The 26121-nt window shown below is 38.9% G+C and overlaps 1 protein-coding gene across 2 annotated transcripts in view; it reads right to left on the bottom strand.

Moving 5' to 3' along the window:
- WWC2 (WW and C2 domain containing 2) overlaps positions 1-26121 on the bottom strand; it is an 86576-nt gene that overhangs the window by 31711 nt on the left and 28744 nt on the right. For both annotated transcript variants that reach the window (XM_042812400.1, XM_042812399.1), the window contains exons 3-8: positions 14810-15013; positions 13907-13983; positions 9297-9376; positions 6042-6171; positions 5183-5329; positions 4127-4200 (exon numbers count right to left, since the gene is read on the bottom strand). In XM_042812400.1, the coding sequence (XP_042668334.1) occupies positions 4127-4200; positions 5183-5329; positions 6042-6171; positions 9297-9376; positions 13907-13983; positions 14810-15013 (712 nt within the window). The remainder of the gene's footprint in view (positions 1-4126; positions 4201-5182; positions 5330-6041; positions 6172-9296; positions 9377-13906; positions 13984-14809; positions 15014-26121) is intronic.

Here is a 26121-nt window from a genome sequence, read left to right as displayed (position 1 = left end):
ATCCTGAGTTGAATTAAAAGTCTTGACTTTAATCAAAGCTTTATTGAAAGTGATCTGTCTGGTCACGTAGTGGCGATACTTTGCTTTAGTCGTCAAGGAGTTTGTCTATTTCTTCTAAGCTGTGGGAGACTATTCAGCTCCTCTAACAGTGAGGAACATTGTTAAAGAATATGCAGAATATCAAGGTGCTCAGTGTTGCATCAAGTACACATGCAAATTTTAAGAGACAAAAACAATGTTCCCCTCTGTGATTAAAAAAAAAGGCAATATGACAGTGGCCACCTAAAATAAAAGTAGATGAATAACTTAGAAGCTTGTGCAACTGCTATTCCCACTGTAGATGTCCAGTCACAGAGTTAGGATACCCGAGACCTGGTTATCCATGCAGATAACACACACAGCAGTAGCAGAAACCTCCCTACATTATTACTGTGCGATTGCTCAGTCCTAATCAAGAAAGATTATTTCCAGTAATTAGTCACCAGAACCATTTGTTGTTGGGCTCAACTGTGCAGCTTATAAAGGGTAGTTTTGGAATAGACTCATTGTCCATTGGGAACTATGTAAAACATAACAGTTCCCCAATATACGTTTCACATATCTATCCAGATGATAACTTTCAGTCACTTCCAGCCTTATCTGCACCTGAAACAGCTGCATAAAACTGTGGAAGCTCTGAACTCTGTAACAGCTCCTAGCTTACTGCACTTCTTTGTTGTAGGCTGGGAAAAAGGCAGAGAAAGGAAAAGTCAGAATAGAAGGCCATTCCCATTCTAGGGCAAGAAAACCTTATCTGTTGCTTTTACTGATTCCTATCATAGCAGATACACCTAAGTTAGCTCACCAGCTGACACAAGTCTGTGCAACTTCAGCATTAGCAGGCACTACCTCAGTAATGACCATTCTGCATCAACCACACATGCATCATTTGGTCTGTATAATCTTTCCACTGTCCTGACAGATTTCTAGGAAAACACACTTCTTCCTTCCAGTCTGTTTTCTGCAATTAACAAAACTAATAATATCATTCTTATTTTGCATCTCGATAATTAATTTACAGTACATTACGGCATTTAGTTACGATAAAAGCTAAGAACAGTTACTATTAAATCTAACTATCTCACTGCTTAGACCAGAAGCTTAAGGGCAAGCTCTTCTTTTTTTTTCCATAGGTACCATTTCCTTCTCACCTGCATCTCAATTAAAAAAAAAAAAAAACAGCTTTAAAAAAGAGCCAGAATAAAAAAGAACACCTGCCAAATTGCTGCAAGAACATGTGTAATTCTGAGTGATTTTATGAAAAACAATGCAAAATAAGTCAAATTGAAATACAATCAGCAGTGTTACCGTAAACAAACGATAGGGTGAAATGAAATGAAGCATTTCAACATACTTTGCAGCTGTTATATAAATATATATAATTTATATTCAGCAGTCCTTTAGAGGAGCTGTACACAGAGGAAAACAAGGGAATCATTTCAGATGGATAAGGTGTTAAGATTTTCATCTCCAGGTCACTGATTCCTGCTGGCCTTGTTCTGAAAGTAGCTGCTAGTGACAGCTGTTTGATGGCCTAAGGAATGGGACAGTGGCCTCCTAACAATTCTTTTGTCCCCTCTGCTACAGATAACTCTCTGCTGTTCTGACATTTTTTGTGTGCTGCCTCATCAAGAAAGGCAAAGGACTACATGGATATGAAAACAAAACTGCTTTCACACTTTTAAGATAGTCTTTGCTCAGCAAGTCAATAAGGCACGTAGCTGGAGTTTCACCACATCAGGATATGATTGTCAGCGTAAAATATCAGACCCTTCTGACTAGCAACTGCAGCCTGACAGTGGATTTCACACAGCTGACAAACTCTAAATTCATCCAATTCTTTATTTTGTCAAAGTCAGTAGCTTCCACTTATTTAAGCAACATAAACGTTCATGCCACATAACTTTATACTGTCCTCAAAAACCCAAGGCAACATTCTACCACTTCAAGAGGCTTTGCTAACTAAACAACATAAAACGCGCAATGCAAAACTATCTGATAATTTCCAAATAGAGAAGTTCATTCATTAGATCTTTTGTTGTTGTTGATAATGGTTTTGTGTTTTTTGTTGTTGTTGTTGTTGCTGTTGCTTTTGTTTTTTTTTAAATATAAGGCAACTTTGAACTTGCACATTTAATATTTCAGAAAAGATGGTCAATACTTACTAGCTTACAGTGGCCATAATAATTACTGGTATGTATCTTCATTATTCTAAGATATGCATGCTTTATTAAGTTTGCCCAATAATAACTAGTAAAAACAGTATGCTCCAACACTTCAATGACTTTAGCTGTGTCTTCAAGAAATCTGACTGTCTTATTTAAAGTGCAAAGGAATATTCATTATTTGGACTTTTAGACAAAATTGAATGAAGACACCATTTAAAAAAGTAATTTAACATTAGAACACACTGATGTCATACAGATGAAATACGTGGTTATGCAAAGATTAAGTATTTCATCTACTGCAATTTTGACTCATCTTCTTGGTTAATTTGTGAGAAAGTAAGATTTTACGCTGCAGTTGTTCAGAGTCCAAAAGCCATGCTTTTCTAATAGCTAGAAGTGGTACACTGATTACTGCCAGAGTACCTTTTTGTTCCAAATGAGAAACAAAACACGACGGTGGGACTTCTTGGTATCAATACAGTCACAACAGAGGATAATCTGGTTTCGGATAAAAGGAAATTGAGAGCAAGTGCCATCTATATAAATCTAGAAAACCATCTGACAGTACTATATACACAATGACTTTGAGCTGAAATCATGCAAGTTCAATGCTGAAGAAACACAATAGTTTTATCGCTCTTAATCAATTGCATTGATTATATAACAAAGTTTTATGATCCATAAAGATGATAGAAAAGATTACTGTTGTTTCCAGCAAGAATGGCAACTACTATTGCATAAAGAATATACATCCGGATTTTGGAAAGTGACTGTGCAGCCTCTCATCTTTAAAACATTAAAACTATTTAAGCTGTTACATTGTCCTTATAAGCTAAAAATTCTCTTCCTGGTTTTCTAATTGATCATGCCACAGTATTCTAAGTGAATTAATAATTAAGTCACAAAGCAAGTCTCATTATAGGTACAATTTTCAACTATGGAAAAGTATTAGTTCTTCCTTTATTGTCATCTTTTTTAATATAAAAAAAAGGAGCCTGGGGTGTGAGATAACTTTCTAGACTTATATTTCTCTTAAATTACATAACAAAAGCTGTATGGCTTCTGAATAGCTGACATGCAATTTATTTGTTTAAATAATGTAAGCCTTCCCCAGTATTATGCAGCACTACTCCTCTGCTGTACCAGAATATATGTTACTGTAACCCAGAATGTCCTGCTTTCTGATGCCTATTCTTCAGTGCTGTGGCAATCCATCAAAACAGCACTGCTTTCAAGAGCAACCACTGCAGAACCTTATTTGAAAGACATTTCACATTCATCAGTGGGGCAGTTCCTGATTTCCTGTCTCCCCAGGCTATTAAAAAATAATCTCACAGTGAAAACAAGTATTTAAATTATTCTAAGTCAAGGCTGGGTGGTCCCTGGGCAGCCTGATCTAGTGGTTGGCAGCCCTGCCCATGGCAGGGGATTGAAGCTTGATGATCTTTAGCATCCCTTCCAACCCAAGCCATTCTATGATTCTGAGTCCCAGATAAAAGATTAAAAAAAGAGATAATTGAGCCTACAAAATCTGAAGTGGAACTCTGAAGCATTATACCTGAAGAACCATCAGTTGCATACTAAACTGAAATGATGACCCCACAGAAGAATTTAAATGGAAGTAAATAGCCTGGCAGCCTTTCATTCGAACACCCTTTCACTCTATTTCCACAATCCTGGAACTGATATTATAACTTTTCATTTCATTTCTTGACTTACGTAACTTAACATCACATGTAAAAACTACTGCTCAAAAGCAAAAGCCTGCTTTGCTTTCAGGAGAGAAAGAAACGTTTTGCAGTAATGCCTCCAGCGCGTGCACAGGGGCGTCCACTAGATGTCACTGCGAGCACAATGTTAGCATTGGAGAAAATGCCCGACTCAAGACTGTAATTTAACAAAGCGACTAACCCCATTACCTTCTCTTTGCCTCTTCATATTGAAGACTTAGTCTGACCTTCTCTGCTAAATTGGATCTACTTCTTGTTCCAACCTATTGAAAAAAATATTAGCCTCAACACTGTGCAAAACTGTAAAACAAATCAACAGTATATATCAACAAATGCCCAGGCTAGAAACATTACTTCTTAAAAAAATGGAACGACGCCCGCGTGGGCCATACGCTCACTATTATATCCACAGTTAGTAATATACTCAGGGCTGTTTTCTTCTCATGCTCTTTATCTGCGTTTAATTGCTGTACTGCCATATTCCAGCAGAATAAATTGCGGACGTTTTCAGAGAGGTCTTGCATTGACTGAAACACAAAATTTTGATCCACTTCAAACTCCCACTGAACTCAAAATTCAGGGGTAAATAGGTGCAATTCCAGGGCACGACTTCAGACTTAAAAAAAAAAAAGAAAAAAAGAAAAAAAAGAAAAAAAAGAAAGCTACCATCTGTAGGCAAATTTTCCTCTGCTTGGAAAACCTAGTACAAGCTCTTCCTTATAAATTTAGCACACAGAAGTATAAAGAAGGTGCCAAAATTAAGCACAGCTTTCTGTCACTGTAAATATACCATCACTGACACAGAGAAATTATTAATGAATCACTGAAGAGATACTTCCCTTATGTTTTTTCAGCTGTGGAAATGAAACTGCACAGTTAAATTCTGAGATCTTGTTTCTGAAAATTAAAGACACTTTCAGATCAAAGTAAGTCTGTAAGGTACAACATCCACATAGATGGATCCAAAAAATACTATTTACTTACATTCTTCTTCACTGTACTGGAACTACTTGATTAAATCAGATTGGCATAAATGCTTCATGCCAAATGTGAAAACTTCATCTGAATCCTGATTTAAATTTGAAGTGGAAAATCAGATGACTGATTCTAAGTAATTTTCTCTTAAATGTGCATATATATAACACCTATCAGCAACAGTAAACAGCCGTTTGTAACAGCCAATTCCATTAACCACAGCATTCTGATTCAATTTCTCTTTACGTTTGACAAAATGAAAAGGCTCACCTCACCAGAAATGTCAGTCTGAGACCCTGCATCCAGAGTTTGTCTAGAAAAACACAGCTGGGAATTTACAGAGCTGGAACTCAGGTCTGGTTCCGATGTCCCAATATTCTGGTCAAGATTGAATTTCTCTTTCAGTTTTGCAAGACTCTGTCCAGGAAACAGAACAAGATGGTGTTAAACTGTACTTTTGTACAAGTTCTCTAGGGAAGCTGCTTTAGCAAGGAGTTGCACTAGATGATCCCCAGAGGTCCCCCTCCAACCCCAGTCATTCTGTGAATCTGTGATACTTTACAGAGTTCATATTGGTTTCTATTCAGAAGATACTTATCTAGAAGACTCCAATATATATATGTATGTATTTTTCTTCATGTTAGAAAACCATCCTTTTAATCAAGTAGTTCTTAAGTGACACTGAGTACAATCACATCATTCTGGTTCTTGTTGCCTCTCTCTCCCTTGCTTGTCTTTATAAACCAATCAAATATTTGGTTGATGCAAAATAAATAAATAAGTAATCTACTTTCAGATACAAATGCAGAGCAATTTGTAGAACTTGTGCCCATTTAGAAAATGGTTATCTCAAGTTTCACCCACATAATATTTTAAATAGTGTTATAGAGGTAATATGCAACATTACCAACAAGTTCAGATACCTGTATTCTGACTGCCATTCAGGGACTTTTTGAATTAGGAAAGTCACAAGCTTCAGTTTCTGCATCACAAAACAGATTTTAACACTAGTTTGGCACATGGTTTTGAAAATCCCTTAAAAAGTATAAAATGTACAGTATTTAGCATCATTAAAGTTCCTTCTGATGAAACAAATCCACACAAAACTTATGCTAACCCTAGAAAATACCTTCATTAAATCTTGTTTTTCTCTCTCTCCTGAACTTATCGCCTTTCTGATGGATTTCAGTTCACTCAGGATGGCTTTAGCCTCACATAGTTCATACCCACTCTGGCCTCCAGACATTTTTTGGTCAATTCTGTGGAAAGAAGAGCATATTAATACTGCATACTGCAAATAATGTTAACATCTCTGCTGTTCTGTTTCAGACAAGCATAGTTAGGACAGAAGGGCAAGAGTAACTGATAATATTTCCTTTAGCAGACAAACAAAGAGAAAAAGGACACTGAAACCTGCATTAAAATACTTTCTGTGTGGCAAAAATGTCAAGCTATCGGACACACACACAGTGATGGGTTTTGCTGACACAGGAAATTTTTTGAAAAGGAAAAAAGCATGTTGGCATTAAAACCACTGATTCAGTCTTAAAGACATGCGAGGCACAGAGCACTACCTGAAGCAGTACTCTTACATGTGCTACCAGGAGTACAACATAGTGCTGTCAACATGATAAAAAAATCCTATGCCCACCCTAACCCTCCGCAATGCAGGAGCAACTTTGGGGTTCGGCTTTAGCTATTAGCTAATAGCTATTATTTCAGCTATTTGCAGTACTTAGAGAAGCAGAATATATTACGGGCAGTATTCCTCTATCCAGACCCACAATGTGGCATCCAGACAACCAAGCTTGTAGGTACTGACCGTTCTTGCAGAGAAAACATGTAACCATACTCTTCCCTCAGCTTCCATCTTGCTTACCCTAATCCTAAGAACTAACCACCTCGTGCAGCTGCTGCACTCACCCAGTCATCAGGCTCTCTTTACTCACTGAATCTATGGACAATTTATAACATCTGTCATACACTGGATAATTACTGAACTACTGGAATATCAATAATTTTTTTAAAATAATAACTTAAAAATAACATTGGAGACAACTGTTTTTCATTTTGTTTTTTACATATTGGCTTCAAAAAATTGAGTTTGTAAAACTACAGGTTGAAGAAATGTGTTAACTGAATATTTTATAGCACTGTACAAATGGCTGCAGCTGTGCTTCACAAAATTAAAAACAGGCATCTTCACCATCTACTAGAGAATACATTCCTTTATCGTACAGTTGGTTTTCTGTTTTTATCATCAGCCATCATCCTTCTACAAGACATTAACCTTGTGAGTGAGGAATGAACAATTGAGCAAGAGCACAAAACCCCTGAAACAAAGTATTCTATTTTTCTTTTAATTTTGTGCACAAATATATCAACATTCTAAAGCAGTCATTAGAGATACGAGAGTAACTTTTTTCCTTTCCCCACATTTCAGCTTTTCTGCAAAACAGAACCAAATTTGTGTGAAAAACATGACTCTGCACTCAGATTCCTACTCAAGGATGTATTTGTTTCAACTTGAAAGTTCCCCAAACTCTTTCATAAGTATGCACACACCTACTCTCTGACAGCACTCAATTTCTGGTAACCTACACCAAGTTGCCAAGGTCAGACAGATACAGGATATGCCAACAATTGCAGTCATGAATGAACGCTTGGGTAATAAATACACCACACGCTGCCTACTAACACACCGTGCCATATTCAAATTGCAACTGCTTTATTCTATATATAATTAAGATAGACAAGAAGGATCTCTGACATATACAATATTCCTTCTCCCTGTTTTAAATTAATGGGATTAGTGCTGTTCAAAAGCGGCTGACTGAATTTTTTAAAACAAACGCCCATTGTATTCCTGTGGAATGCTGTTGACAGTTTCTGAAACATGCTTTGGATTCCTATCGAAATGGCCTGTGAGCAAGCTGCTTTAAAACAATACTTCATTGTTGAATTAATATAATAAAACCAGCATGATTGGCTAACCTTTAATCTTTGGACAGCAGCGTGAGTTTTTATTACCTTCAGCTTTAGAACCAATATGTCTTTCTCTTCTAAACTTTGCTTTGAAATCCAATTCATGTTTAAATAAATTCAATCAGTTATCTTTTTCTCCCCTCACTCCAGTCTAGCCTTTATGTATTTAAATAACAAAATCTCACATTTCTGCCTTAGTTAAAATGAAAGAAGACAGTGATGTCACTGGCATCCTCCTAAGGTGCTGAAGGGCTTCAGTTCCCAATCTACTTCATGCTCTTGTTTTTAAAAACAAGAATAACAAAAAAAGATTTGCTCCATTTGGACAAGTCTGTAACTATGATAGAACACTGAGACAGGAGGTTTAGGTTAGATATTAGGAGGAAGTTTTTCACACAGAAGGTGGTGACACACTGGAACAGGTTGCCCAAGGAGGCTGTGATTGCCCCATCCCTGGAGATGGAAAAGGCCAGGCTGGATGTGGCTCTGGGCAGCCTGGTCTGGTGGTTGGCAGCCCTGCATACAGCAGGGGGTTGAAACCAGATGATCATTGTGGTCCTTTTCAACCCAGGCCATTCTGTGATCCTATGATTTTTATTCATCGTTTTCCTGGACTAGAATTTCTTTCTCTGCATTCAAATGAATGAATGAATGAATGAATGGATGGATGGATGGATAGATAGATAGATAGATAGATAGATAGACAGACAGACAGATAGAATCCTTCTGTACAAAACTGATCTATTACTATTTTAGGGCCCAACAAAGTCAGGGGCAGCACAGACTGCTCAGACTGAAAATAAATAAATTAATACATAAATAAATGGGTTTCTAATAATCCAACTTAGATACCCGAAATGCGCCCCTAGCTCAGCCCTTTGCAGCCCAGGCATCACAGCAGCTGGAACAAAGAAAGTCAGGTCTCCAACACTCAAATTGTGACTCATTTCAAACCTGGCACAGTTCTGCCCCCATTTATACCTCTGAGACCAGCATCCTCCTCTTTCTCTTTGAGTGCAGATGTGGGGAAGAAAGAAAGACAGACCTAATCACTTCCTTCAGTTTTTAGGGTGTTTTTTTCTGTTTGCTTGTTTTGTTAAATGGGACATGCGAAGCAGCTAAATTCTCCTAGGAACCCTTAACCACTGACTTTCCTTTTGCCTCTTTGCAACCAAGCTCTTTCGTGGAAAAAGTAGGAGGAACAGATTTCTCATGTTAACACTTGCACAATAGGTTTGCTATTTCTACAGATTTCCTGCTCTTTAACTTCAACAGAAGGAGTTGTAGATTCTCACGTTTCCCATAATAATCTCACATAAGATGTATTCACTTCTGCGACCAAAAAAAAAGTTCATACAACTGAATTAAGTCAACTTCATCTGTTTTTTTTATTACTCACTGTTGCAGTGTTTCAAAGCCCTGCTCCTTGTACAGCAGCTCCTGCTTCATCTGAGAGAGCTCCCTCTTCAGCTTCTTAACCTTGTGTTAAATCAAAGCAAGACTTAGAAAATTCCTCCTCAAACAGCACAACGCACGGCTTCGAACAATTAACATACTCTACCTCGGGTGAGGAAAATAAAGAAAGAGTAAATTGCTCTACTGACACACATTAAAAACAGAAAGATCAGTTCTCTTCTTTACGTCTATGGGCAACATGCTTTAGTATTAAAGAGACACAAGCAGATTAAATCACATTCCTTATTTGTATTGATACCACACTGTGTTATTAAACCTGAGAGAACTTTAGCAAGTAATTTACTTCTCCTTGTTAAGCATGCATTCCAACTGTCCTACAGGGACATTCCTGCTTATTTTTAAGCTTACTGTATTTTCACATTTTCATTCCAGGAAGCTCTTAAGTCATTTACATAGTAAAAACAAAGTCTGGACTCTGCTTTTTTTCTATGAATTATCCTTTCTCATAAAGCTTTTCAGGCATTGGATCCCAAAATACGTAGTTCACATTCACAAAAGCAACAATAATTAAATACATTTGGATCACAAGTACATGCATTTACTTAATAGAACAGTCTTTGGGAAAACGTTCCCTATTTTCCCTAAATTTCCATGCTCACATGCTTTTTAACATTAATATTGATATTCAATATAAAATACTTATGAATTAAGATGAAATTAAATTGAGGTTTGGCTATTTGTTTGTTGTTTTTGTTGTTTTTGGTGTGACAATTTCCAAACATACTAAAAGTTTCTGGACTGAATTAGCAGTGTACTTCTAACAGAAACTAAAATTCATCCTTAGCACAAGCAGAAAAAGTGTACCTGAAATGTGGAGTCCCAAACGTTAGTATTTACACACCAACATCTGTTGATTTGCATGCCAGATAATAGCCAGATTTTTTTCCCTCGCTTCCCAATCAGCAAGGTGAAAAAAGGAAAAGCCCACAAGAAGTCTTCTGCTCTCACTACCACCCTGAAATGCTCGAAGTTTTTAGGTAGGTCTTCAGACACTCAACTCCATCTTGAAAATTGAGTATATTAAAATAAAGAATTGTGACCACTTCAACTGAAAATGATTTTAAAATTATGGTTCCAAGACTTTTTGCAGCCACTTCTTAGGTTGCCAATCTTTGTCCTATTATTTAAACCAAGAAGTGTAATACCCAACGTGCCAGGAAACCAAGAGTAGGAAGCACAGGCAACTGCTGGAGCTTTCCAAGAGACTTAAAATGCTTCATATGTGCTTCTACATATAGATTTGTGATTTATACTTAGGCATTCAAGTTTGTAAGTTCTGGCTAATGACTTTTCTTTGACAGAAACAAAATGCTGCTTGCAAGCTCCTTTTTCTCCAAAGCAAATCTGTTAACTAGATAATTAGGGCTAGGTTCAGGCTTTTAGAAACTACAATCAGTAGCTGCTACACTTGACAGAAAACTGATTTTATTTTGACGATACAGATTATTTAGCATGATAAAGTGGCAATGTCCCTAACAACACATTCAGCTTTCCTTAACTACTTTTTCCCCCAACGAGCATGACACTTTCCTACAGTTAAGAACAGAGAACTAAATGAGAATTTTTTAACTCCAGGAATAATCTTTCTCAAGTATTCCAAGCAAGGTTATAAAAAACAAACAGATATCACTACTGGGTTTCAGGTAAAGTAATGTGAAATATGAAAAAGCCTTAACTTTGCTGAGAAATGAAGAATGACTACACTTTTCCTTAATCCAAAATGTGAATTTATTGTAATTGCAGATGGCATACTCGCTTCCAACTTTGAGGGTTGGATCTCTCTGAAGCCCTTACATTTTCCTCAAGATCATCTTCTGAGTGTCCTCTGCCGTAATTCATCATCATTTTATTATCAGGAAATGTGAGTTAGGTTACCATGGAAGGATGTGACATACATGATAATAGAAAGACTGTGTTTACTGCACTGTAGGTCGCATTAAAATATCCTTGTGTTCCGTTCCTTCCCTTCTCCTTCAAAACTTTTACAATCCCACTTTTCACAACTCTTCACTCGTCCTATCCTTCACCCCCGTCATACCGCATCTGCGCATCTTCTTAAGCCACCTGACAGACCTCTTGCTTCCTCCTTCTCTCTTCAGGCATGCTTCTGTGCTAACTCCTTCTATCCCCAGTTCTCAAGCACTAATAGAACATCAGAAAAAACTCCTGTTATCTTATAAAGGCTCATCCCCTACTTGTTGCATTTGCATAAAATGATCTTTGATCCCATATCAAATTTTTGTCCCTGCTTATTTCATTCAAACTGTCATATTTCTGTCATATATTCTCCATGACAAATTGTGAACAGGCAACTCATGTATCCAGAAGGTGCCATATGCATATATTAAGCACAGCTAACAAGGAAAAGGCCAAAGGCTACTTCAGAACTTCCTTGAATGCTGAGTTTTTCCCCCAGCTACCATTAACCTGATGATGCCAGTACACCTCAGTGAGCGTGTGTGACAGAGAGAAACGGGTTTAGTACATCTGCCCTAATGGTTCACTAATCAATGTGCAAATTCTAACTAGTTGGCCAGCAGCTTGCTAATGACTAACTTTGTTTCCCATTAAGTCCATGCATGCATATACTACAGAATGCCACAAGGCTGAATATTAGCAAAGCATCCTCAAACATTCAAATAAGGGTAAACTACGATATAATACAGTCATACCTCTCTTGCCATCCTCCTTGAAAACCACTTTCCAGCCCTAGCATCACAGGGCTCCACTTTTTCTTATCTCAATGACTCTCAAATCCAGTGGGTTTGGATGATAACACACTTTATGCTGATACAGATATTCTTGGACTGCACCCTTCTAAAGTCTGCAGACAAGATTCAGGTCACCTATTTTAGGCACATATGCAACTTGGACTTTGCAATGCCAATAAATCAGGCACTGAGAACCAGCAGCATGTTAGGCTCCTTGACTCTGACAAGCAATGAAGAGAAAAAAAACTCCAGAAACTGATCGGCTGTGATTAACACATTTGCCTCTCCCTTGACAAATGGACAATGTGTAGATCTGTAGCTAAGAGGTAATTCAGTATCGATGCATTTCAAGATGGGAGCTATTAGATTTAAGTATTGGAAAAAACAAGCATTTGAATTTTCTCCTCTGGCTCTTAGAAGACTATATTTACATTTGGTCATATGCATTGTTCTTCAACAATACCTTTCATTTCCTAAATATACCAGCGATTCCCTTGCCAATGGAAAACCATCTTCTACTGCTGCGCTGATTTTAGAAAGAAGCTCTAGCCTTGTGTTTTCATTCTCATTCCCAGCCAGGGTCCATATTGCTGTAGATCCTACTCCAAAAGCTTCCAAAATTTTTGCTCCAATATTCTCACTGCTGAAATAGGCTTTCTTACTGATGACTTCCCCCTCTACTTAAAAAATAAGGGGTTACAGACTGAGATTTCTAAAAAAAGAACAGGCTGTGCAAGCAGTAGGGAGGGTAGCAAATGGACAACAGTTTTACAGTGTATTCCATCTCTGATTTACATTGTTTTAAAATGTTATTGAGCTATTCCACAATTCCTTTTAAACAATAATTTTTTAGACTCTTAAACTTCACACTAAGGTGAAGAAGGATGTTATTCTCAGAAGGCTTCTGAGCGCTGCACTGTGCAGAAGCCAGGAGGGGGCAATGGAAGAGCTGAGTAACTGACACCTCTGCTCACACAGAATCTGTATCCCAGCACCCTTCAAGCACTACACGCAGAGGTTCTGTCCTTTTAACCTGCATGTTTTGATCTGATTTTTGTCATTCCTAACTGCAGAAAGTTCTGGTTATCCATAGAGAATGTATGAACATATGCCACAGCTTAAATAAATGAATTCCCTATGTAGGTTTATGTGGTCTTCTGCACTGTTTCCTCCTTATTCAAGATGAATTAACTAGAAACTAACCTGTGAGTGACAGTTCTTTACACGGAGTCCGTTAGTGACCATACTGGAAGAAGTTGATCACATAAAGACTTTTGCTTGTTAATGATTTCGCAAAGTGAATAAAAACTTCCGATCCTCATCTGAATGTTTTGACTTTTACAAGTTTTCACAGCATCACTAGAAAGTGCTTTTTAAACCAACAGAAATTTGTGAGGCAGTTCACGTAGCTAAAGGCACATTTCTCATGGAAGAAAGATTGTGTACAATCATCTAGATTGTCTCATTTTGGCCCACTACCTTTTTATTTTCACCTAGTTATTTTTACTTTTTCTTTATAAGCAAAATCATAGAAGTAAAAATAGATAACAGATTTATTTAAATCCACGTCTTACTAGACTATCTGTCAAAGTTTCACCAAAGTGCATTCTCTAGAATTAGCTGAGACAGTTTTAAAAATTCATTTAAAAATTCATTACAAGCCCTTGAATGAGAATTTAATGAGAATATTAGGTATTTAATGAGAATATTAGGAGGTTTCAGTATCAGGGTGGCAAGATACTTCTGCTGTTTCAACCTTTGCATTCTATAGACAGAAACCCTACATACAGAATACAAATGAGTATGAATTAAGAACTCTCACCCTTAATCTTGTAGTGGAGATTTCAGCCTTCAAAATATCAGGGTCATACTTTGTGCTTGATGAAGAGCCTGAGAATACTTCAAAAATAATAAGGATAGAAAAACAATAGGAAAAGTATTTAAACATTTAAAAATCATTAATCAGTCTCTTCCTTGACATACCCACATTGATCTAAAGCTACAAAGTACAGAAAAGCTGTGATACTGTGCAAATCTATATCCTGTTATAGTCAGCACTGCAGCATTGCAATCATTAAGGGGTACGATCTTACCTCGAGCACTAGGTGCAGTTGTGGATGCCACAACATAACATAAAGCTATCAGAGAGCACCAAAAGGAAGGATACAGCGGTGGTTAAGAGTCTTGGAGGGCATCCACCTCTGAGAGAGTGGCTAACAAAAGAAATACAGGCCTCTGAAAGCTCTTCACCATGCCAATCCCTTGACCAATATTGTAACACGCATCTCTATTTCACTCCTAATTCATACATGGCGTAAAACTACTGCGTAAAGCAGCAGCAAACTCCTTTTTTGGTCCACTGCAGGTACTTGTCAACCCGGTAGTCATTTCAGTATGCAGCCATGAAGTGCAGGAGATCCTGTCTACTTTGAACCTAAATTTGGTAGAATTTTGTTCTGACATACTGTGTGACAAAACAGAGTTCAGAGCAGACTGCTCTAAACCATGGCTCAAAGCAGTTCAATTGTATCAGACAGGAGAGAGTTCTTTCCAGCAGAATATCTTTATATTAAAAAAAAAAAAAAAAAAAAAAAAGATGCTATCTCTAAAAAAGCCAGAATAGAAGATGTTCATAGCAAACCTTGAAAACCCATCCTAACGTGAAACAGGATCACCTGCAGGGCACAGATCAAAGAGGTTACATTGTATTTTCTACTATACTTACAGCTTGTACGAGAGCTTGATTTTTCTTTGTAGGCATCATTCAACCGTACATACTCATCCAGTGCAAGTGCTAGCCTCTGTTCTTTCACCTGGTAAAGTTCCTTCTGAGTACTGAGAGCATCCTGGGCTACCATAAGATAATCTTTCAGCATTCTCTCTTGTTCTTGCCTCCATTGTTTCCTGGGATCTTCTATTTGTGTCGTTTCTTTATAGAAGGGAAAAGGAAGAATTGAAAGGTATTTTTGCTGAAGTCTTCACAGCTGAATTGTTACTTTGCTTAGAATCCTCAGTTTTACAAGTCTGAGCCATAGCTTGACTTTGGTTATTAAGCACGTGCTTGGTTTTATCAGTTTTTTGCCACAATAGCGTGTGAGAGAAACAGTATTCAAGTGGTCACTTGCAAAACAGTACAATATGTAACACTGTATGTAGAGGATTCCTGCACTCCCAACACTGAATTAAGAATACCCAAAAACTTTCCACTCATAGTTTTTGCATACCAGTGGTTGGAAATAATAGGATCAATAAAAGGTCTCAGAATGGTATCTTCAAATTGAATGCATTTCTGAAGGAAAAAAATGAAACGTAATCTTAGCTATTACATTTTTTCAAAATACTCTCCCCCATTCTGTTAATTTTTACAGCCATATGTATTCGTGTTTTATTGTGGTTATCTCTCTCCTGTTCCTCTGCAGAAACAGTCTTTATGTTTATCTTTTCCACCGTAACTGAACTAACAGAACATTAATTCTTGAGATCACGTCTCCCACCTCTATTCCTATCACTATTAGGCATCTGATCCAAGATACAACACAGTTTTATTTACAGTCAGTAGCAGGAGAGGGGTACCCTCAGACAGCAAGTCATTCCACTTAAGACAGATATGCCTAAGATACATGGGACCAATTGCCTTTCTGAAGAATCTCCTTCCCACTGACTACTCTGGAAATATAACCAAGTAGGTGAGAACAGAGGGAGGGAGGGGGGGCAAAAAAAGCACAAGAAAAGGCCATTCTCTGGCTTAAATTTTCTGCCAATTTAATTCTCTGAATTGGTTCACTGTGAGAACTAATGTGGGGAAAAAAAAAAAAGGCAGAAACATGTAGCTGAAGATATGGGAGGAAAAGAGCCAACCTGATGGCTCTAACCTGTATCTGAACTGCACTCCTGGGGAGAAGGCACTCTCTCAAAACAGATTTTATAAGTGCAAAAGCTGATAAGGACAAGTTCTGCTTAATAGCAATTTCCTACAATGGCTAACTGCTAGTTTTTCAAAAGCTCTTCTTGGTGCTAATGTCACATAAACCAAAGACATAGATATAAAAAGAAGCTTCTGACAAAACTAACTCTAAAATCCTGAACTGGCAGCTACTAACTACTAATGCTTTGACAAACACACAAAGAGCACCCCCTGTGCTGAGGGGTACTGTTTCTACCGCTTACAGACAGGACAAGCTTCTGTATTTCTCCTTGGGAAGGTATTTCTTGGATGTATGCAGCAAAAGGGCGCAGACTACAAATCATATAAAGCCAAGTGTGGTGCATAAAAGATTAAAGTAGAGAAGCTTTACATACAGTTGTTTTTTCAGTAACCCCAACAAGAAGGGTCTCCCAAAAAACTAACTATAGCTACAGAAACACCCAAACACCCGTGTTACAGCCACCTGCTCTTTTCCACAAGGATATCAGGAGCACAAAGAAGCAAATCAATACCTTTTCTCTCCTAAACAGTCAACACATGTCCCGGTCTGTGGCCACTTACTGCCATTGTGCTTTAACACACCTCCACACTCGCAGTTATTTACACAAGGTAAGAGGCGCCTGCTTCCAGAGGTGTCCTTTTTTGTGTAGCAGATGAAGAGCATGAAGCAGGATTCTCATGGGTCAGTGATCAAATAGGATAAATGCAGTTACGTTGGGGGTTTTTTTAGGAAGAATGTAACGACGTGATTGTGTTTTGAGAGTGCAACCAGCCAGCAGCCACCAAATAATCGTACAAGATTGGAAGGTCTCATCTTCGAGCATGTTGTAGGTAATTGCCTTGTAGGTTTTAAGTGAGGATTGCTCAACATGCAGCCCAAAGACCAAACATTGCCTGCAGAGTCCTAAAATGTGGCCTACAGATGCCCTGTCCTTGCAACTGCAAGAGAAGGACAAAGCTGGTCAACAGCAGATGATTTTTTATTGCTGACAAATACAATCGAACATTTTCTTTTTGCCTCTTAAAGCAGCACATGCAAAACAACACTATGATAAAACGACCTCATATCTTTTATTCAGATAGTCATAAACAATCCTAAGGTGACCCAACATTTTATAATGTGTCTCTTCAGCAAACTGAGTTCAGACAGCCGTCCATGTAGGTATCTCATGATGGCTATCCCAGAACTAACACTCCTGCCAGCTTTCCCCAGGCAGGGGTAGCTTTCTCAACTATTTTGCATGGTATGTCTTCTCAAATATTGCAAAGTGGAAAACCCCAAAAATTAAATCACTTGTTTGGCAAGTTGTTCATATATATAAACACGTACCTGTGCACTGCACCAAATGCTTATCCATTCGTCATCTTCAGTCATCTGAATTTTAAACAGCATCTTTACCACGCAGGTGGGAAAAAAAAACTATACCACCACAACAACAACACACAGATGGAACTGTGGGTAACAACTCTGGTATTGCAATACTACATTTTGAAAAGCACATCCATCTGAGCACATGCATCTTGCAACAGCCTATGTTTTTTTGTTTTTAGAAGCTGAGTTCTCCTTTCAAAATCAAGTATTCGTACATGGTAGAGAGGGAACAGCTTGCTGAATGTTCCGAAGCGAGATGGGAAACCCTTCATCTTTGAACTACAGAGTGAAATTCAAGCCACAAATAAGATTCTAACAATTTCTTATTCTTCATCAGCTGTTAAATAAGAATGAACTTTGGAGAGGCTCATTCCTTTTTTCAGTACAGACAGATGTTTCCACCAAGTGACTAGAACAGGATGCCTTACAACCTTATCTAAAGTAGATACAAGTCATGGATGAAACAGATTGCTGGCTAAACAGATGGGGAGATGTTCTTTCTTCTGGTCAGGTGAGGAGTACACAGTAATTATGAGCACAAGACAGAGCTCAATGGTTGTATCTGTTCTAGAAAACGCTAACAGGACTTCCAGCATCAGCAACGGACAAGAGACAAACCACCCCTGGGCACAACCTCTCCAACATTTGGAATCACCAGACAGCTAAATACAAGAGTTCACTGTTTCTTTTGGCTGCTATACCTTCTGTGGCATACACTTTGATGTGAACAAAAGGCACATCCTTAAAATGGGTCTTTAAACAACTAAGAGTAGTACATCAGGATGCGTCAAGAGCACTGACTGGAGATTTATTAAAAGCAAACACACTTTTTTTTATAACATTCTCTGTTCAATCATAACATAATAAACTCTAGTAAAAGAATGCACATTGCAGGGGATGAGAGGGAAATTACTCACACTGTATGTTCCTAATTTGACTTGGTTGTAGCATCATTTGGCAAAACTACTTATGAAGCAAAATTACTCAGTTCTATTAAGAGATCTTGATTTAAAACCCGTTAATTTAACTACTGCAAGTACATAGAAACAAACTAATAAACCATCAATCTCCTTCTGTTTTTAGTTCTGAAGTGGCAGAACAGCATACATAGCAGGATGGCACACTCCACCAAGGACATTCCTGAGAACTGAAATTATCACAGGCTTGCAGTGTAAAAGATCAAGCTGCGTTGGCTTTAATCATACGGCTATTAATGAAATACAATCTTCCTGGCTAACTGCCAGCCAGGTTTGATGCACTTAGACTGAGTAAAGAATCTGGGCAAAACAACAACTCAAAGCCAAAATGTCAGGACTTACGTTACTGCCCTTGAAACGAGTTCTAACCAAAGGAATAAACAAAGCTTTTCAAGGTACACTGTTACACATACCCCACCTAATTATACATGGGATATATATTATACATGGGACATATGGGATATGCAGGCATGTCAATTTTTTTTTTATTAGATAGTCAAGATGTTATGTTTCTCTCTGCTATCCAGACGGCCTGCCAAATTTTTACAGTCTGCTTCAACAGAAGGAAACTATTACCTTATCAGCGGTAGATCGTATTTCTCTAAAACACATGGAATTAAAATCCCACTAGAAAATCCCACAGGGAAGGGAACAGCTCCCTGACGCCCTACTGCTAGACATAAGAGAATTGGACATTTTACTACAGGATTAACAATATGTGGAAGCAATAGTTTTTCCAGCATCTCCCCTTGCCAAATAAAATAATAGTGGCAATTGGCTCTAGAATGACCCATATGTAATCTGTCTTCAGTCAGGCAGGTTGCCTTTATGCAACACAGCTGAGAAAGCCAGTACTCTGAAAGGGGGGGCCCTACCAAAAAAAAAAAAAAAAAAAAAAAAAAAGAACATGTGCATGGCAGGCAAAGACAACATTGTGGTATTATGCTTTACATCCAGAAGAGAAATCTCTCATGTTTAATCACATGCCCATGTTATTCCAGTTAGTAAATGCAACAGGACCAAGGGAAACTAGTTAACCTGGCTAGAAACAGGGAACAGGGACATGGGACCTGGACGGCTGCCATCAGAGCCCATTTTGGGAGCTGCAGATTGCACCATGTTATCCCACCCATACCTGTGTTCTTTTGCACAGGGACTGGTGTTCACCCAACCCTGCACAAAGCCTATTCATCAGACTAGGTCCAGCTGAACACTCACTGGGCCAAAACCTGAAGATAAAAGTATGTGCACAATTTCCTGGCAGGATAGGTGAATTGTGCCAGGTTACTGGAGGTCCAAGAAGCCAGTATAAAGAAGAAAGAAGAATCCAGCTGGGGAATGAAATGGAGGTCCTTTCTTTTGACAGCAGCAAGCCTATCAGAATCTCAATAACAGAGCTATTCATCCACCAGAGTCCAAGTGTAGAAAACATGGGCCTCAAAAACACAGACCCACTAACCAACTACACTGTGGAGTCCTCTCTTCCTGGTGGTTCTCTCAAAGCACGGTAACTGAAGGAAGCACACAAGCTAGATCTGGTTTGGTGTTTGAATAGTCTCCGATACCCTTGTTGTATTAACATTGCAGCTATTTCACGGAATTGATTTGAGAAGGAGGGCATATCTGGAAAACAGCTCACAGTATGCTGAAGGCAAGTCTCTGGAGAATGCTGCAGTCAGGCCAGCCTGGGGGAGCTACAGTCACAGATTGCAGTGGTATCCTGCAAAAAATGTCTCAAAATGGCACAAACAGAAACCCATCAACAACCCTTTGATACATAACATCAAGAGAGGAAAACGTATCTGATACCAACCACCGTGGGGTGATTCAAGTTAGCTCAATGAAGGGTGGTGAAAGCAATTTTATAAACAGCATTACATACACACTATGGATATGTTTATTTTACAAGTATATCCTGTGTTTCTTGATAAGCAAACTGGCTTTCAAATCTCCATCTTTTTGCCTGCCATCAGACAATAGTACAGATAGGAAAAAACCAATGTAAATATTAATTCATCATACTTCATCTATAACAAATATTGCAGATAACTGAGATGCAAGCCTTAAAGAACAGTAAAGGAACAAAGGCACCAGCAGCAGTTTCAGGGAGAATAACAGCATGTTCCTGGACTAGCACAAGGAATGCACTTCATTGTTTACATACCAGAGGCTTTCTGAACAACTTTTTTTCTTATTCCTTTTTCTCTCCACTCCCCTCCTTTTAAAAATGCTTAGTATTCAACTTCAAAGAATAAGAGCAATTTGCACCCTTAAATTTGAGGAGGAATTCACAAAGAAATACCACATTGTTTCAAAAAGATGCATTTTTCAATAGGTACATAAAGAGTAGCACATTACAGAGAAGCAGTTTCAATGAGACTGTGCAGCCCAACAAGATGACATATAGAGTGTCTTTAAAATGATCTAAAACATTGCTGCATACTCAAAGAAAATCAGATTTTACCACGTAATAAGATGGAATATGAGCTCTAAGGAGAGACATGAAGGTAAATTAGGTTATTCAGAGTATGAGTATGCTCTGAACAGAGCTCTACAGTTTGTTTCCTGCTGTAGAACTCACACAAGAGCAATGTCTCCTCTCTTCCAGATACCTTCTTCACTTTTCCCTAAAATAATTCTGTGCTTGAACTGAGAGTCAGCAGGCTCCTAGCACCACCCAGCTCCCCAGATGGAAAGAATCAAAAAGGTAACACTTTAAGAACTCATGAGCTGAGGCAAAGACAGTTTACTAGGTAAAGCAAAATCTGTGCATACAAGCAAAGCAAATGAAGGAATTTATTTCCTACTCCTCGTCAGCAGTTCAGTCACTCCCAGAAAAGCAGGGCTCATCGTGCATTTCTTGGGGAGACTAATGCCAGCACTCCCACCGTTCTCTCCTCTGTCTTCCTGCCTCCTGTCAGCTTTCATTGCTGAGCACAATGTCATATGGTTTGGGCCATCCCTCTGGTCAGCCTGGGTCAGCAGTCCTGGTTCTGTCTCAACGCGGCTCCTTGTGCTCCTCCAGCCCCCTTCTGGCAGGGCAGCACGAGGAGCTGAGACATCCCACCGCCTTGCAGCCACTACCATCACAGTGTGATGCTGCCGCTATTTTAAGTGAAAAAATCCAAAGCACAGCAAAGATGTACAAAGAAAATTAACGCAATCCCAGCCAAAACCATGATAGAGATGAAAGTGAGAATGTTTCCCAGCTCTGCTGTGTGAGCATGAGCAGATTTCTAAGAAATATTTATTCACAGATTTTTACTAAGAAACGTTGAACATGTTATGCTTATGGCATGCTAGTTGCCTCTAGACATCGTGATAGCGTGTGCTTATACATTTCAGAGTCACATGCAGCAGAAACTGAGCATTTTGCTCTACATTATCCAGTAGATAGGTAATATTCTACTTCTACAGCTGTCAAAAATACCACATGAGAAAAAAAGAGAGCAAGTGTAATTTTTACATGAATGTTAGCAGATATCATCTTTAATCCAGAGTCTTCACTGTTCTAGCTCTCCTTTGGTTGACTGCACAGACCAGATTACTCTAATCCCTCCCTGTTAAATGGGACTCTATCACCACAGGGTGGGTAAAATAGCAGCCTGTAAGATTCAGGATAGATACACTGTAACTTGGGTTTTCACCATGTTTGCTGACAGTAAAGAGTCATCACAATTGTTTCCTAAATGCTTGCATGGCACCGCTTGCTTAAAAGACAGTGTGATGTATCATGGGAACAAACAGTACACAGTTACAGCCGGGACAGACTTGATTTTCTTCATAATGTCTGCTACAATGCTATGTTCGTGCTTTAGGAGAAAAACAATGTTGATAACACACTGAGGTCTCTAATTGCTGCCAAGTAGTGGTGTATGGAGCCAAGGCTGTTCCAGTTTTTCAGCTTCTCATACTGTCCTGCCAGTGAGGGGGTAGGCGCACAGGGAGCTGCATGGGGACAGAACCAAGACAGCTGGCCTAAGCACACCAAAGTGATATTCTGTACCATATGACATCATGCAGAAAGAAAGTTTGAAAAGAAGGTAGCTCAAGGTGCAGAATGACTCTGCTCAGGAACTAGCTAAGTATCAGCCAGCATGTGGTAAGCAACTGCTTGTTCATCACTTGTTTTATATATACACACATACACACACACACACATATATATAAAACATAATAAGTGTATATATATATACATATATATATATATAAAGTTTGTAGATAGATACATCACACAATCATAGAACGGACAGGGTTGGAAGGGACCTCAAGGATCATGAATCTCCAACCCTCCTGCTACTCAGGGTCACCAACTTCCACATCTAATACTAGACCAGGCTGCCCAGGGCCCCATCCAATCTGGCCTTGAACACCTCCAGGGACAGGAAATCCACAACCTCTCTGGGCAGCCTGTTCCAGCACCTCACCACTCTCACAGTAAAAATCTTCCCCCTGATATCCAACCTAAATCTTCCCTCCTTTAACTTAAAACCATTTCCCCTTATCCCACTGTTATCTACCCTTGTAAAGAGTTGACTTCCCTCATGTGTTTAAGCTCCCTTTAGGTACTGGAAGGCTGCAGTGAGGTCACCCCGCAGCTTTCTCTTCTCCATGCTGAACAAGCCCAGCTCCCTCAGCCTGCCATTGTAGGAGAGGTACTCCAGCCCTCTGATCATCTTTGTGGCTCTCCTCTGGACCCTCTCCAACAGCATATGTTATCTTCTGATGGGATATACAGACACACACACACACCTATAATTCTTTTTTCCTCTTACTTTTCACCTGTGAGTTCTACCTTTTTTACCTTTTTTTTTTTTTTTTTTTTTTTTTTTAATTCTACCCTCCCAACATATTGGGAAGGGTTAAGTGTGCAAATAGCTGTGTGCTGCTGAGCCACCTGCTGGGTTAAGCCACAACACTTAAGAGTGAAATACACTATCCTACTCTCCCAAACTCTAATTGCAGACTCAAGGTGACATCTCCGTATTTCTTCCTTGCCTGAGAATATAATCTGGCATAACTTTCACATGTGTAGATGAACCCAAACCCCACAGTGGTGCAAAGAAGTGCCAGTCTATCCACAGTCTCTGCGATAAATAAACCTGTCACACCAGCAGCAAATGGTATGAAAGTCTTTATGATAACAGCAAGAAATAGAACACTGGTAGCTAAATATATTCTCAAACAGTATATGTAAACAGCAAAGCTTTGAAATTCTAAGAAAGAAGGAGAGTAAGTGGGGAAATAAGGACCTGCAGTGAATTCTCATCTCCAGCTAAGTAGACACAAATCCCTGTACCTCTTTGTTTCCTGACCTCTTAGCATCACTCTGATATGCTTTTCTTTGCCCCTGTGGAGGAAGTGGTGGCAGAAAACAGTCATTGGGAAAGGACCAGAACGTGCATTCAAAAATGGGAAATTACAACTAAGTAGGGAGGAGTTGCAGAAGCAGGAACAGTAGATATTCCTATTTTGAACAAAAGTGTTGCGGGTGCAGGGCAGGGAGAAAATTATATTGAATACAAAGTAAAGAACTGAGGAGGGGGAGAAGATGCAATGAGCTGAAACAGAGCTGGGTTAGGAGCAGCAATGACTTCCCATCCTTCTCTCTTAAATACTGCCACTCAACTCCTTTCTAATACATTCGCGACTAAGCAGTACCAAGAGCAGAGTACTTGTTCTCTCAATTAGAGAGATCAGTGCCACAAAGAAAACAACCTCTTGCCTGGTTATTCCTGAGCCTGAAAATCGAATTTGGAAGGAGATGAATTATTTAGGAATATGCAGTGTACTGAAAGGCAGAACTTGGCCCAGCCCAGGATTCCCTCAGACTATTTATGTCGAGCCAAAAAAAGTAGAAGTCTTTCAGATAAGCCAAGGTCTTAAGAAAGAAAGAAGGTTTACAACAACAGGACTTTATTCTCTGAACTCCGTAAATTCCCAAAATGCAAAAACAACCTTCCTGAATACCACTAATACTAACACGGAAATCAACTAGCCATGTTACAAAGTGATCTCTCAAATTTCAAGAATTTAAGAATGAAAACCAGAATTCCAACACTTCAATCTATTATCATAGTTTTTAATAGCACATTGGTATCGTTAGCAGTATTTGAGGGATCAAAGTTCTGCAACAGACTGATACATCTTTAGATACATTCTATCCTTGCTAGCTTTTTCCTTTTTTTTTTTTGGTTTTCACTCATCTTCAGATACTGAGAAGTTATTTGTACCCATTCAGAAACAAACAAAACACCAGTATAAGATGACACAGACTCAGTAAAATGTACCTGGAAGTTCTGCAGCTAGAGAACAATCCTGATCACAAAGAGCTGTACATCAGCTCTACATACATACAGATATCAGTAATCACCCTTCCTTTCAAATCAAAACCACAAACCCACTGAAGTTCAGCTACTAAAATCTGCAAACAAGCACATTTACAGGCTGAAGCCCAACCAACTCTTGGGACTTGCTCCTGGCCCAGAAGAGAGAACAAGCTTAAGATTGACACTTCAAGTTCTCCCTTTCTGCAGCTGACCATGGACGCACATCCCACACAATGAGCCACACAAGAAAAGCTATGCAGCAGTGGGGAAGGAAGGGGAGGAGGGCTCACACACCTCAGGAAGCAGAGTGTTTGCCCATCGTTCCCTACAGTCACACTGACACGACATGGGGACAGGAACCACAGCAAGTGATGATAACTGCAACTGGCACTAAGAACTGCACCTGGAAGTCACAGAGCCAAAACTGCTTCCTGGCAAGGCTGCGCAGGGCACACACCAGATGAAAGTTCAAGGGTGTCATTTCAAAATATCTTTAACCAGCGCTACCGCAAAAAGCTGTCCTGAGTGTTCATTCCTATCCCCAGGTCACCTTCCCTCCCTTGCTTGCATAAAGAGGGGTGTGGGAAGGAGAACAAACAGCAACTTTTTTTTCTGTGCCGGATTAGTTTCAACTCCAATCAGCTCCCTGATCTGATTCACTGTCTGGCCATGCAAATATTCATGCCAGTATAAGCAAAAACATTGCAGAGACAGAACAAAAGGCCAGAGGTAGCAACAGAGCAGGACCAATTCTTTCAGAGATTATATCAGCTTAAAAGTGTTTGCAAACCCAATCTTAAAGAGCACAAATGTTTGCACCCACTTTAAAGGCTGACATTGAAAACCCTGTAGAAAAACTGGAAAAATGTGAAAGTGATGGCTTTGCCTGTAGACATATGAAATTAAGTGGAATAAGAGGTTTGTGTGACTTTTTGTATTGCTTTTTTAACCATATTATCCAATAAAATCAGGAAATGTTAGCAAAATTGAAAGTTAAAGAAAAAGAACATGAGTACACTCGTGCCATGAGAATTTTAAGATTGATAGCACAAGCTGAGAATCTTTGGACTCTCCAAACCATAGTAAGAAGGATCCTGCACAAAAGGAATTCCTCAGTCCCTGATCACCAAGTAATATCCTTTTATTCATCCCTTGAACAAAAGATGCTACTGAACCACAGGGTAAGCATTTAGGCTCTTATGGTATTAGCTACCCACATCATATGTGTGTTCTGCCTTGACAGATGGCCTGTAATCTGGTCTCCCTTGAGGCTGAAAGCATCACATTAAGATTCCTAATTGGAGTAATACATTCATAAAATAATGACCTCAGTCAGTGTTTCCTGAAGTGGGTTACATCATCGTCACAAGAAAGTCTCAAGGCAATCAGAACAAGAAAAAAATACATATATTTTTTAAAAGAACTACACAGAAA

The sequence above is a fragment of the Centrocercus urophasianus genome, unplaced genomic scaffold (assembly GCF_019232065.1).
Source record: "Centrocercus urophasianus isolate 14NV4802_14NV808 unplaced genomic scaffold, USGS_Curo_1.0 seq_13, whole genome shotgun sequence".
Lineage (NCBI taxonomy): Eukaryota > Metazoa > Chordata > Aves > Galliformes > Phasianidae > Centrocercus > Centrocercus urophasianus.
Note: the sequence above shows the minus strand (reverse complement) of the source record. Positions and strands in the feature narration are given on the sequence as shown.